The following is a 12,969-nucleotide window of genomic DNA, read 5'->3' as shown; positions in this document are numbered from 1 at the left end:
AAGACACTCTTCGCAGCAAGACAGTGGCCACGGTGGCTTTCCATCGATGCTGTATCCAGCTTGCTTCCTTTCAAGATAATCAGAGTCACTAGATGCGGAAGTGGTAATTTGCTGTCCTTGGCCTCGAGCATACCTGGTAGTCTCGTTTCTGGGAACGATAGAGGCGTCGTCTGCCCCATTCCTTGTCGGGGTTGTTCTCCGGGATAGTGGCACCGAATGCATCAGGCGGCTTGAAAGCTGCTGGGTTTCCCATGTACCAAAAAGTTCCAAAGTCGGTCTAGGTGGGTGGACAACCTTGAGCCACTGAGAAGTGAGGGAGAACGGAGTAAATCTGCAAGAGTTGGAGCAAGCTCGTACTCCCACCAACTAGCAATTAAAGCCAAGGATACGTTCGCAGAATTCGGTCTAAGCTCGAGTCCATTGTGCTCTCCTACTACGAAGTACGTCAACATGCTTTCTCGAATCTTTCGTCCCTGTAAAACCTGTCACTGATGCAGGGAGTAGGGCCGAACCTTGGGTGATACAAGTACGGCGAGAAGATCGCCTTTTTTGGGCTATATGTTCCTCAACGCCATCCGATGAAGGGGATGACCACATTCTGGGCCTTTTCGATGGTGCAAAGAATCACCATCAGTGTCAAAATTGCTCCGGAAGCCCCCCATTGGGTACCGGCTCCACTTCCAGGTGTGAGAACTGGAAGCAAAGCCTCAATCCCAAGACTACAGAAATCAAACTTTCTTTTTTGGGGATCTACCAAATGACGGGGACTAGTAAGAGTTACTTCGTATGACTACCAGGTACGGATACTCCGTATACTCGCTCAAGCCAATACTCGGCAATGAAGCCGGACTCCATCTCGGGGTATCATCATCATGCAACCTCGACATTGTTTGCAAATCCCGAGTAAGGTTCAGAGCACCTCGACTTGGCGATCTTTAAGGCAAACTAGTTACTTCATTGGGAATGGAGAAATCCCAACAATGCCGCGGATTGTCTATGCCGATCAAAATCGATGATACGAGTGGACTCTTTTGTTTCCTCCACCGTTCACGAAGGAACGGCGAGTGCCCCGTATGGAGGACGGGATACCACACGGAGAAGGAGTACCCTTCAATTTTAGGCGAGGATTGGCGAAACGATCGGCACCAACTATGCCGTAAGATTTTGTTTCAACCTCAAGGTTTGCCTATCAGCACAGAAAAGGGAACATCAGGGCAATCATGCATTTCTAGCTCATCTCGCAAACATTCAAACCGATTTTCAAATACCGACTTAGGTTGTGTGTCGAATGCCAGGAACACTACCGATTTGTCGCGAGTGTCAACACCGGATTCCAGCCGAGAGATCTTCATCCACATCAGCGATAATCATCTGGTGATTGAAATCTTGCAGAAACTTCACGGGGACAGCGTTTCAAGATCAGCGTAGGCTAGACCTCGAGTGATCATATGCTTGCAGTCATGATTTGTGAGCGGCCCAGGATTGCATTATCTCCTGAACGGCAAGCGTGAGACCTTCCATCTCCTCCTCGGCCGCTATCCCAGCAAAGTTCATACTACAACCGACATATACAGGCAACTGCATTCTGCGGGCCAAGATTTTCGCCAATCTGTTTGCATAGTCGATGCTCGAGACCGACGTGGATAAAGCAGTGCTAATGACATTGCGTTCATCTAATCTCTGCACGTCCTTAGTGATTTTTCGTGTGAGATTATCGAATTTTACGTACATCGGGCATTGCATAGACGAAACTTCCAAGTGGAGGCAATGAATTTTGGGATTCACCAATGTCGGTTGTGGTCAAGTGAACCATGGTGCAATTACCCAAGAAGCTTAGGTGAGCATGAAGATTGAGGTGCGGGTGTCTAGGTAGGGGTACAGACAATTCCACTGGAGTGAATGAAGGATCCATGATATTTTGTTTTGCACCTGGTTCGGTGAAAGAGTTGGGACGATTGTTGTATCAATTCATCGTTCGACAGTGATATTTGGTTCGTGCCCTCGCTCTTAGAACACTGGTCTGATTAGACTCGGAGCACTGAAGGCCTGGAAGAGCTCTTTTGCTAACTTATCTGTAGATACCTTTTATCCTCAGGTGTGCGTGGGTGTATTAGAAGGCGTTGAAGTTGGCGTCGTCAAGTTAGCAGGAGACTGATGAGGCCCCAACCTCTAGGCTTGGCGCGCCCAATTCTAGTAGCCGAAGATACCTATCGGTGCCTAGGGAGGTACCTAAATTTTAGGTAGCCACCGTTGGTTATAATGCGTTCGATTAACGACTTACACGCCTAATTGACCGCTCCCTATAGCTGCCTAGGTACATAAGGTAGTCAACCCGTATGCACAAACTCTTCGGATCTCATTGTGCCAAATCCTCCTAATTGAACTGTATCAACCCTGACTTCGCCTGCTAAACCAAGGAGATAGAAAGAACGGTGCCAGAACATCAGTCAAAGTAAATCCAAGATCACTAATCTTGAATCTCATAGACTCCTTTCAGCATCTCTCTGGCTGTGGGTATCATTCGAGAGGTAAATCAACATCGATTGCTAAGCAACATATCGATTTCAGCGACCTAAGGTTCCGTGCGAGCTTTGCACGAACTGTGTCAAGACCAATCGCACCTCAAAATACCAGAATAAATAGACACTTATCCCTGGTAGGTGTCCCAGAAGGCCAGTAACACACACCATGCTCTCTAGGATGCTTCCCTATCTTAGGCCAGCGACTGCTGCGCTTACTAAAGGAACCTGTGCCGAGTCACGGTAAGTTCAGCCAATTGTTTTATTTATTTTGGCCCATGCAGCCAATACGACGCTGCGTTATCAAACATCACGCAACCCATCTTGAGGCACTGTTTGGGCTTACGATTATCCTTACGAGAGGGGATACTTGACCAACTGCATACACAATTCGCGGATGGTTGTCGGCGATGAAAGATACCGGCCAGGGAGCTTACGCAGACAGCTTCAATGAAGCCATTCATGCTCCCTCGCCTGGCAAATGGTAATTGCTCTGCGAGCTGAAATTAACTTCATGGGTGTTCGTATCGCCGATTTGACCCCTCTTTATATCTTGAGAGGGAGGCCCTCGATGTTCAGTCATCCTCTGTAACACCTCGTTGTGCCTTCCATACATACATACAATATGGCTGTAGGAAAAAGCGAATTCATTCGACCTCTTCCTGGGGTCGAGCTGCCGGTAAACAATCGTCCCGATGAATGGAAGATCGAGCAAGGCTTGTCCGGTGCAAAGCTCCCTATCCTGGACCAGAGCGGACCAGAGCCACGGATCATTGAACCTCAAGCATGGCCGGAGATCGTCAAGGACGAGGCCGCCATCAAGGCGGTCGGTGATCCCGAAGAGCTGTTCCAGAGGGAGTTGGTAGGCTGGCAGGGGTAAGTTCATGACGGAGCACACATACACACATTATTCACCATAGAAACATCTGACCACGAATCCAACCTACATCTAGATACGTCGAGTGGGAAGCCTACCCCGAGAAGAAAGCGGCAGCCCACAAAATCCTAACCCTGCAGACCTTCCCGCCGAACCCAGAGTTCCAAATGGGGCCGATCCCGGAGACCAACCCCGTCCTCCCAGGCACGCACTGGAAGATGTGGCACCACGCACTGGGCGGCGAGCTGATGAGCGTCCCGGAGGACTCGTGGAAGACGGTGCTGCGCGAGAAGCACCCGGAAATGCTGCACCTGCTTCAGTTCCCGTACAACGGCGAGCCACCGAAACGGCTCGTGACGGACAAGGCCATCACGCCCAACTCGCTGCACTTCGTGCGCAACCACGGCGGCATCCCGCTCATCGACAAGGACCAGTGGAGCATGACGCTCGACGGCCTCGTCGCTAACCCTAGGACCTTCAACCTCGCGGACCTGATGGACGAGTCCAAGTACCCGCGCGTCAAGAAACTCGTCACGATGCAATGCTCTGGCACGCGGCGCATCGAGCAGATCTCGTTGTACGCGGGGCAGGGGGACGAAGTGCCGCAGGCCCCCTGGGCGGAAGGCGCTATCGGCACGGCCGAGTACACGGGCATCAGTCTGAAGAAGGTGATCAAGGCGTGCGGCGGGCTCATCAACGGGGCGAAGCACCTCGAGTTCTACGGCGCTGAAACGTACTTCAAGGACAACGAGGCGATGAACTACCTGGTCAGCGTGCCGTGGTCGAAAGTCAAAGCGAACGAAGTGCTGCTCGCATGGGAGATGAACGGCGAACCCTTACCCGCGATCCACGGCTTCCCGCTGCGCGTCGTCGTACTCGGCTACATCGGCGCGCGCAGTGTCAAATGGCTATACCGCGTCAAAGCCATCGAGGGCCCGAGTCTAGCGCCCGTCCAGAGCAAAGAATACCTCTACTTCAACCAGCAGATCGGGAAGTACAACCAGAAACCGACGGACGGGATCCAGATCCAGGAGATGCCCGTGTCGTCGGCCATTATGTCGCCGTGGACGAAGCAGGTCGTCATCCACAACGGCAGCATCCAGTGCAAAGGCTGGGCGTACAGCGGCGGAGGACGCTGGCCGGAGCGCATCGAGTTGTCCGCCGACGGCGGGTTCAGCTGGTATGCGGTGCCCAACGAGAACATGTCGCCTAAGCATAAGTGGACGTGGCGCACCTGGACATACGATCTGCCCTGTGACGTCGAGGGCTGGGTCGAGATCGTCTGTCGCTGCTGGGACAACTCGCTCAACACGCAGCCGTTGACTGTGCGGGCCGCGTGGAACTGGGGCTTGCATGTCACGAGCTCGGCGCATAGGATTTCCGTTTATAGTGTCAATAAGAGTCGGGAGCGCACCAGGGAGAAGTTGCAGAGGTTTGTCGATGAGAAGTCCCCGATTGCCCCGTTGACGTGGCCCGAGGAGTTTAGGACCCAGAGTTGGGAAGAGTATAAGGCATTCTGGAAGACGAATGATCCCAGGGATGTGGATGATTGATTGATGGATTGACTGACTTGGTTGAGCCCGTGCTTTCCAGCGGGGAGATGGCGGAATGAAGGATGACATGATACTCGAAATAAGTCGCTGTAGGCTCAAAGTACTTAGCAACTAAGGATCACAATCATTGTAATGAAGACCCATTTGCTCTCCGATCTCCTTACTTCTGGCACCCACGTGTGATATACTATAGCCTCTCTTTGTCTAGATTTTTCTCGCTACCCAATGACTGCAGCGATAACGACTCTGTAGCAGACTTGACGCGTCCTGCATATATCCGAAACCCTCATCACTCCCATGCGGACGATTGATAATCTCATGCTTCACAATCTCAAAGCCGAATTGTGGAACTAGCTGCAAAACCTCCTCATCCGTGAGTTCGAAAGATCCTGGTTCACTCACACCTTTATCTTCCCACACTGAGTTGGAGTCGGAACCTTCCTGTCCAGGAACTTTCTCTCCTCCGCTGTTGATCTCGTCATTGCGATCACGGTTGTCGCGCCCGTCGAAATGCCACAAGAGAGGTCCAATATTGATCCATACGCCTCCTTTTCTCAAGCAGTTGTGAACCGTCTGAATATAGCGAATCAAGTTGGGAGCAGTATCTATGAAGAAAACACTGACTACACCATCGAACTTGTTCTCGACACAGGGAGTTGAATATCCGAGCATGAAATCCCCCGCTGTCATGTGCATCTCTCCAATCAATAAAGCGGCATTATCGCGTGCCTCTAAGGCACGACCGGGATGTCTGTCGGGTATGGCGAAGTGCTTGAGTTGGTTCTGTCGAGAAATAACATTGGTAAAGGTGGTTGCAAACGGGTAGATGGTGTACTGCTCCGAGTGTTGTGTTGCATTAAGGATGAAGTTGCTGGCTATGAGTTGATGGTAGGAGATCTCGTTACCCGTGGCGTGCCAGCCTCGAAGAGCAAGTTCAAAGAGCACGCGTCCTAATCCGGCGCCAGGGAGTAGGAGGCGTGGAGACTCGATATCTTCACGGGGCTGAGGAAGTGGTAAGTGGGTGCTAAGGTCCGAGACAACGATGTCGACCAAAGGTTCAACTTCGGCGATGTATCCTTCTCGAGACCAATCGCGATAGAACTGTCGAATCGTCGAGTGGGCCTTGGGAAGATCATTAATTGTGGCCTTGTGTTGCCAATCCAGATCCGGATTATTGGAATGTCTATCCGATAAACCGAAGGAGACCAAGCCGTGCTGGAGGATTCGATCTGCCAAATCGGCGTTCACATCGATAGCATCGTCGACATTGGACAAGGTTTCTAGAATGGAGATTGGCGGTGCCGCTAGGACTTGCCATTGAGCTGCGGGCATTGCATAGAGATTTTGTCGGCGGATGTGGGTCGTTCGATGGTGTGTTGACTTGCGGTACTGACTTTGTCAAGTCAGCGGGTTTCGTTCTGAAGGATGTGAAGTTGATTTCTTCTTGTCAGGGTCAACACGAGCTGATTCAATGGGATTCATACTTACGAGAATGAATCAAGGGCAGAAAATACGGCTATTCGTTCGAGGGGGTCGCTGAGAGCGCCGCCTTCATCGAACAGGGAATTGGACGCCATGTCAGGTTGTGCACCACCTTCACCATGCAGATCCGCCATGATGGAAATTTTGCTCTCATCAGTCTAATTGTGGAGGCTAGATTTTCCGATTCGATGGAGTTCAGTGATGCGCATATTCAATGCCTTTGACGTGGTAGATATGCCTGGTGAGGTTGTGTGATTGTAAAAGAGCAAGAGCACTCGGCGTTGGTCGGTTGTTGGTGGTGAGAGTGACTCGGACTGCATGAGATAACCACCACACTAATCCACACCCGTTAGTGAATGCAGTGCTAATTACGTTGGAACGCGTATCACAGAACCATTTAACGCGTCGTCTATGGCGAGTCACTACTATACAGTTACTAAGTAGGACTCTTACATAAAGCCCTAGGTAGGAATTACCAAATGCCATTTGTTGGCTGAGGAGAGAGGAGTTCAAATGTCCAATATCTATGTAATCTGAAATAAATATTGTCGATATGGGAGTGGACGAAGAACCCATTAATCCAAACAACCATCACTGATGTCCTCCAGCGCCGAAACCAGCTTCCCAGATACCCAAGGCTAACACGAGAAGGCTGGCTGAACAATGCATAGTCCGGAAAAAACTGTAATTCCTTGTTTGCTTCAAAGCATAATTGATTGATGTTGATGGTTCATACTGCATGTACTGCATGCTTCACCTCGAGCTTTCGGTACTGTAGATCCCTGCTCTCTGCCCATTCATGACAACCCTCTTCCTGGGGCCTTGAACATGACCATCGTCGGTGCCTTTCTGAATCTGCGCCTGCGCACCAATTCCTTCAGCAATGAATCCAACCGTGTATGCTGCACCACCAAGAGCCACAATAGTGAGAACCGCACGCCTCACGGTGCGTGTTAGTCTCTTCCAAATTCCATCTTTATTTTCATTGCCTGCAAAGCGTCCCTCGTCTTCATTCTCTCTCGGAGCGGCTTGCCCTGGACGTCTAGTGCCAGAAAAGACCTCTTCCTGTCGACGAACCGTTGACTTTGATGAAAGTTCCCCAAGTTTCTTGAGAGGATGGGTTGCCGCCGTGTCGGAAGATGATTCGACATCCTTTGGCATACCCTCAACAACGGTTGCTATCTCCTTGGGCAGATTGACACTGCCCGACGTTGGTGGAGTTGATGAAATGTCAGTGGAGGCAACCGGTGGCGATGAAGTCTCCGCGGTCGAAGCAACACCCCGTCTTTGGAAGATGAGCATGTTCCTCGCACCACTATAGAGATCATACCCGTCTTTATCCAGCCGTTCGAAATACTGCAGGTAGTGGGCGGCGTATCGCAGTTTGCTCAAGATCAAAGTTGCACTGGATGGCGGGTCCGAGGATGCCGGAATTGTATCAGATGGTGACAATACGATTCTTTTACCATCTTTAACGAGAATCGCGTAGAGTGATTGTAGTGGTTGTTCTCTCAGGCTCTCGATTGGTGGTGGCTGTTCATCGTTCCAAATAGGAGACTCTGATGGAGTGAAAACAGGAGGCGGGACTTCCTTGGGTACCACTTCTTTTGCTACCGTGGATACATCAGGCTCCGAAGGTCTGCCATGACTCTTGGTAGAAACAGTTGGTTGAACATTCTGCTGGTCAACTTTTGTGGGCTCCCGGCGTCTGTCCGTCAGCTCCATTCTTTTCTTGCCAAAGTTCGTAGAAATAGGGCTTGGAGTATTCCAGACAGTTTGAGGTCTCCCACTCTCAATTGCCCGTATAGCCATTCCAGTTTCGTGTAACTCTCTTCGCAGTTCTTTAGTTCCATCCATCACAACTTTAAGCTTACTCGACTGCTCATGAGCAGGATTCATGACCTGCAAGCCAGTTTCAATGCTCTGAACTTCGGGTCGTGGCTCTTGCATGTCCTTCTCTAGTCGAGTCGCCTCCACAGTCTTTGTCTTCGAATTGTCTTGTACCTCTCCTTGCTTCTGTTTGGGAGCCTCTGGCTCACTTTGACTATGTGTGAGTTGTTCTGATGTGGAAGGATATGCTTCTTCATAGATAGCATTGAGTTCTACTGCCAACTGCGATAATTGCGCGTCCACTTTCTTATTGGCATCTTCGGCTTCTTTATTGGCTGCCTTCAACCTTTCCATCCTATCAAAGCGCTTCGCGATCTCTTTCTCAAAGTCTGAGGAAGGAGAAGACAGTTTAACGCTGGGTACTGTGGTGGCTTTATAGATGGAGGGGGTTGTGCTCAAGTCTTTGTCTTTGAACACCAATTTTTCCGTGAGATGAGAAGTGTTGCTGGGTCTGACATATTTCTTGTAGTCATCATTGAAGGAGGTCATGGACTGCATTGTTCTTGCGACGATTCCACTTGGGTAATCTTTGACATGTTTCCAAATATTCGTCAGACTTTTCGATATCTGCCCAGCAGTCTTGGGGATGTTCTTTGCAGCAATATTTTGTATCTGATCTTGTACCACCTGATGTGCCGTGAAATTTGTTTCCAGTTTGGATCGAGTTCTTTGCTTTGATGATTGCAATTGCTGCTTCGAAATCCGAGCAGACTTGGTCGCAGCACGGATGTCACTTGCGCGAAGAAGGTCGATGTCTTCCTCGGATGTGGTCTGTGACATGTCATTATTCCGTGCTCGTTTGGACAAACCCTGATTAGCTTTGACAGCTCCTGCGGCATCCTGGACAATTGTAGATTCGACAGCGGTTGAACTAGAATTTGTGGTGCCTCCGGCTCCTGCGGATACCATACGATCTAGTGCAGGCTCCAGTGTTTTCTCCTTGAGGGATGATATTTCTGCAGGCCGAAAGCCTTCTCTTGAGAGCCAATCTGACAAGGACGGAGCTCGGGAGTTTGATGACGGGCTTCTTGCTTCATATGTAGTTCCTGAGAATAGTGGGGTAGTATCGTCCGGTTCCGGAGATTCATGAGCTTGAGGCCGAGCATCTGGCTTGGATGTGGTTGACTCGACCTCGGGTTGAGCCGGAATATCTGTGAATTGAGCAGTTGTATCGATATTATTGCCCTTCGATTGAGCGATGAGACTAGCCAACTCTGCCCTTCTCGAAGATCCAAAGTGAGAGTTCTTATCACTGGTGGCTTCCACCCTTGGACCTACATTAGACGCGGCATCGGATCCATATCCAAAGACTCTGTGGGGTTTGTAGGTCTTGACTGGAATGTCTACACCATGCTCTGCGAAAAGAGACTTCAAGAAGGGTTGCTCGGGGGCTGGTTCCACGTTGTCCTTTATCTTCAGGACCTTTCTCATCGTGATAGGATCATACTCATACTCCTCTTCAGTGGCTGCGATTGAGTTTCTCGTGGGTTCGCTGGACGAAATCGACGGCTCCTTGGATTGAGGAGACGGTTGCTTTGGTGGAGATGCTGGATTGGACGACAAGGGCTGCTGACTGTGTTGACCAGAGCCTTGAGCTGTTGTCTGTTCTTTAGGCTGAAAGATCCAAGAGAATGACGTCCAGGACGAGTTGTTCGTGGACGGAGGACTCTCCAGACGTTTGCCGAACAAAAGGCCATAAGGATCTCTTGCAATCTCCTGATCAACATAAGATCGGAAAGCATGGAAGCGGCTTGTTTCCGACCTGGGAGCATGGGAGTCTTCTTTTTCCTTGTTTGCTGGAGGTTGAGAAGATGTGGTAGTCGAGACTGGAGTGTGATGGCAATGTTGGTTGATCTGCCAGCGGGCTGATTTCCAGGACCATGGCTGAATATCGTCTCGCTCCCACATTGCTCTCCGCCTGAGAGCTTTTGAGTATTTATACCTCATTATCTTTTGATGTCTTCTCAGACGTTCTTCTGTGTGTTCATCAAAGGAAGACTGCCAATCTGACGGTTGGCGATTCCACCACCATAGCATGCGGACTTGAGCAGCATGGATACGTGCAGTTCGTTCGATACTGGTTCTGAGGTATATGGGAGTCTTGACCAAGGAGGCGGACCCCAATTGGCCCCGGTAGATAGTTCGTGGAGTCATAGTGTGAACGGAAGGGCGGTCGGCGATGTCGAGACAGAGGGTAGGTGATGGATTATGGAACGACGTTTGTTCAAATGGCCAGAGAATGCGTGAGCCACAAATTGACCGGAATGGCACCAGTCACATGTGCTCACAGCGCGAACAAAATGTGAATGTTCTACGCATTGCCGATAGAGGAAGCAATGATATGGACTTCGAATGCAGTGCAAGGCAACGATGACAGACGGAAGGCGGGGTAGACTCGGACTGATTAGATAAGGTAAGCGCGATTGTTGGTTGTCGATAAGCCAAAAAGGTATTTATCGCCCGGAGCTCAGGTATCTCCGTCCCGGACCTTCAGGTATCTCAAACAGACTCACCGTATCCGCAAACAAGAGTTCTTTTCAAAACACTTGTGGATGTTGTCTCAATCCAATGCATACCAAGGTAGGCCTCGCAAAACTCCGCTGGTCTGGTAGCCGTCATACCCAACTTGGCCCCTCTGCCGTTCCAAATCAATCATTGCTTATCATAACACATTCATTGACCAGCATCGTAAAACTCAATCCTCTGCCCGTCGCTTGGTTAAAGTATCTACTACCCGGCCATAGAACTTGGCAGCATTCTGTCTGGCAAAGGTAATGTCCTCGGTCAAATAACTTGGCATCAATTCCATCATTTCATGATCTCGTTTAGCATCAAGGAGGGGCGTGTACAGAAACTCGGTTTCCTCAAAGCTGGTGGTTCTGGCGTCTTCCTGGTCCACGTATAGCTTGAAGTGCAATGCTATGTCTCCATTAGCCGTGCTTTTGTGAGTCTCGCGATTGATTTACTTACTTCCGTTTCTTCCTGTTTGGATGCAGTCATACGTATCCCCTTCTTCTGTCTTCTTCACACCTCTGATGATTAGCCCTGTCAAGTCACTGTACAGGTCCTCTTTCATCTGTGCAACCTGTGCTGCATGCGCCGCTTCTGCGGATCCTGTTGCCGTGGGTCGCTGAATCATCGCCTTTTTGGCGCTCACAGGTGGCTGTTTGACAACCGCTTGCTCGGTCGAAGCAGCTCGAGCGGCGGCGACCTTGGCCTGAAGCGCCTTAATCTCATTTTGCGCATCACTGAGAGATTTTGCGAGTTCGGTGGCTGTTTCCCGAAGCCTGTTGACCTCGTTTTCTTGACTCTGCATCTGGGTTTTTAGTTTTCGTGCTTCCTGGGCTTGCGGAGCCTGGGCAGCCAACTCTTTCTTGAGTGAGGCTATCAACTCATTGGATGCTTTGACCGTTGCATCACATTGTTTTCGAAGCTTTTCCATATTGGCATTGGCCTCATTGACCCCAACCTCCTTCAGAGTCCGATATTTGAGGTCTACATTCTCAAATTTGCGTGTTATATCTCCCAATTTGCGTCGAAGGTTGGGGTCACCTCTTTCAGTGTCGGATGCACTCCCAGCCCGTCTTCGAAAAGGCGGTTCTTGTCGTGATCTTGAGGTTGCCCGCGCAGGATTCTTGACTTTCACCACTGGTTCCACTACCGCCAACTCGCTCTGCTCTTCCTCCATTATTTGTGCTGTGCCTTGTGATTCTGGGACAATGGCGTGTGTTTCCTGTTTAGCTTTGGACTTTGAGGCCGTCTGCTTTGGGGCGACCTTGACAATTGCAGGCTGAGTCTGAACACCAGCATGATTTGAGCGTGCCACTGCTGGTGTCTGCTCTATTTCCATATCTTCTTCTTTCTCAATCTTCTTTTGAGCGGCGGCCTTTTTGGTTGCTCTGGGTTTAGCGGGTGCCCCAGCAGCTTTCTTCGGCTTCGGGGGAGCAAATTCTGGCACAGCCTCATTGTCTTCGAGTTCATCATCATGATCGTTAATCTGTTCTTCGAGGGCCTTGCGTCTCGCAGCCGCTTGTTTTGCCGTGGGTTGTTTTGCAGTCGTGGTCGAAGTCTTTTGAACTTTGGACCGCGATTTGGGGGGCAGATTCACCGAGCGCCGTTTCTTGTTGCGCTTGCTTGGGTTCCCATTTTCTGAGGAGGCTGCGCTCGCGTCGGAGGCAGAGGAGAGAATAGAGTTCTCATCAATAAAATTGGTCGAGTCCTCCATGTCCGAGTCAATAAGATCAGCGAGGCCTTTCATCATGAAATGCGTGTATGAGTTTGGTTGAACGAGAACGGCGAGCTGGTGACGCTGTGGTGTGGTGAATTGAAGAAGCGCTTGCCAGCAGAGGCACGAAAGCTCAATTGAGAGGAGATCAAAACAATTCACCCAAGGAGGACTAGCTTATAACCTATAACACGTGACATTACCATTGCGTCACATGATCTCGCCACCTTTTCGAGTGTTGGACCTCAAATTCCAGCTATGGAGGCTTTCGAAGCACCAATGTGAGCAACTATCTTTAACCTCGTAAAATCGTCTGTTCCCTTGCTTGTAGACACTGTCGATAGACTTCGAATTGACTTGGCAATTCTGGTCAACTCCATCTGTGGCGGTGCATCTCGGCTAATTATCGGGGCGGTGGTTCAA

The 12,969-nt window shown here is 50.2% G+C and overlaps 4 protein-coding genes across 4 annotated transcripts; 1 reads left to right on the top strand and 3 right to left on the bottom strand.

Annotated features, from left to right (window-relative positions):
• Window positions 1-3,144: 3,144 nt before the first annotated feature.
• On the top strand, window positions 3,145-4,949 carry LTR84_006842 (uncharacterized protein; the record flags this gene model as incomplete). Its single annotated transcript, XM_064850400.1, has 2 exons — window positions 3,145-3,395; window positions 3,473-4,949. 2 exons carry the CDS (start codon window positions 3,145-3,147, stop codon window positions 4,947-4,949), a joined length of 1,728 nt encoding a protein of 575 aa, XP_064702882.1.
• A 204-nt stretch (window positions 4,950-5,153) lies between these two features.
• Window positions 5,154-6,565, bottom strand: LTR84_006841 (uncharacterized protein; the record flags this gene model as incomplete). Its single annotated transcript, XM_064850399.1, has 2 exons — window positions 5,154-6,342; window positions 6,438-6,565. 2 exons carry the CDS (start codon window positions 6,563-6,565, stop codon window positions 5,154-5,156), a joined length of 1,317 nt encoding a protein of 438 aa, XP_064702881.1.
• A 619-nt stretch (window positions 6,566-7,184) lies between these two features.
• Window positions 7,185-10,475, bottom strand: LTR84_006840 (uncharacterized protein; the record flags this gene model as incomplete). The annotated part of the gene is made up of 1 exon (XM_064850398.1): window positions 7,185-10,475. One exon carries the CDS (start codon window positions 10,473-10,475, stop codon window positions 7,185-7,187), a length of 3,291 nt encoding a protein of 1,096 aa, XP_064702880.1.
• Window positions 10,476-11,016: 541 nt separating this feature from the next.
• Window positions 11,017-12,579, bottom strand: LTR84_006839 (uncharacterized protein; the record flags this gene model as incomplete). The annotated part of the gene is made up of 2 exons (XM_064850397.1): window positions 11,017-11,240; window positions 11,292-12,579. 2 exons carry the CDS (start codon window positions 12,577-12,579, stop codon window positions 11,017-11,019), a joined length of 1,512 nt encoding a protein of 503 aa, XP_064702879.1.
• Between the last annotated feature and the right edge of the window lie 390 nt (window positions 12,580-12,969).

The sequence above is a fragment of the Exophiala bonariae genome (assembly GCF_035927105.1).
Source record: "Exophiala bonariae strain CCFEE 5792 chromosome Unknown scaffold_26, whole genome shotgun sequence".
In the NCBI taxonomy this organism is placed as follows: Eukaryota; Fungi; Ascomycota; class Eurotiomycetes; order Chaetothyriales; family Herpotrichiellaceae; genus Exophiala; species Exophiala bonariae.
Note: the sequence above shows the minus strand (reverse complement) of the source record. Positions and strands in the feature narration are given on the sequence as shown.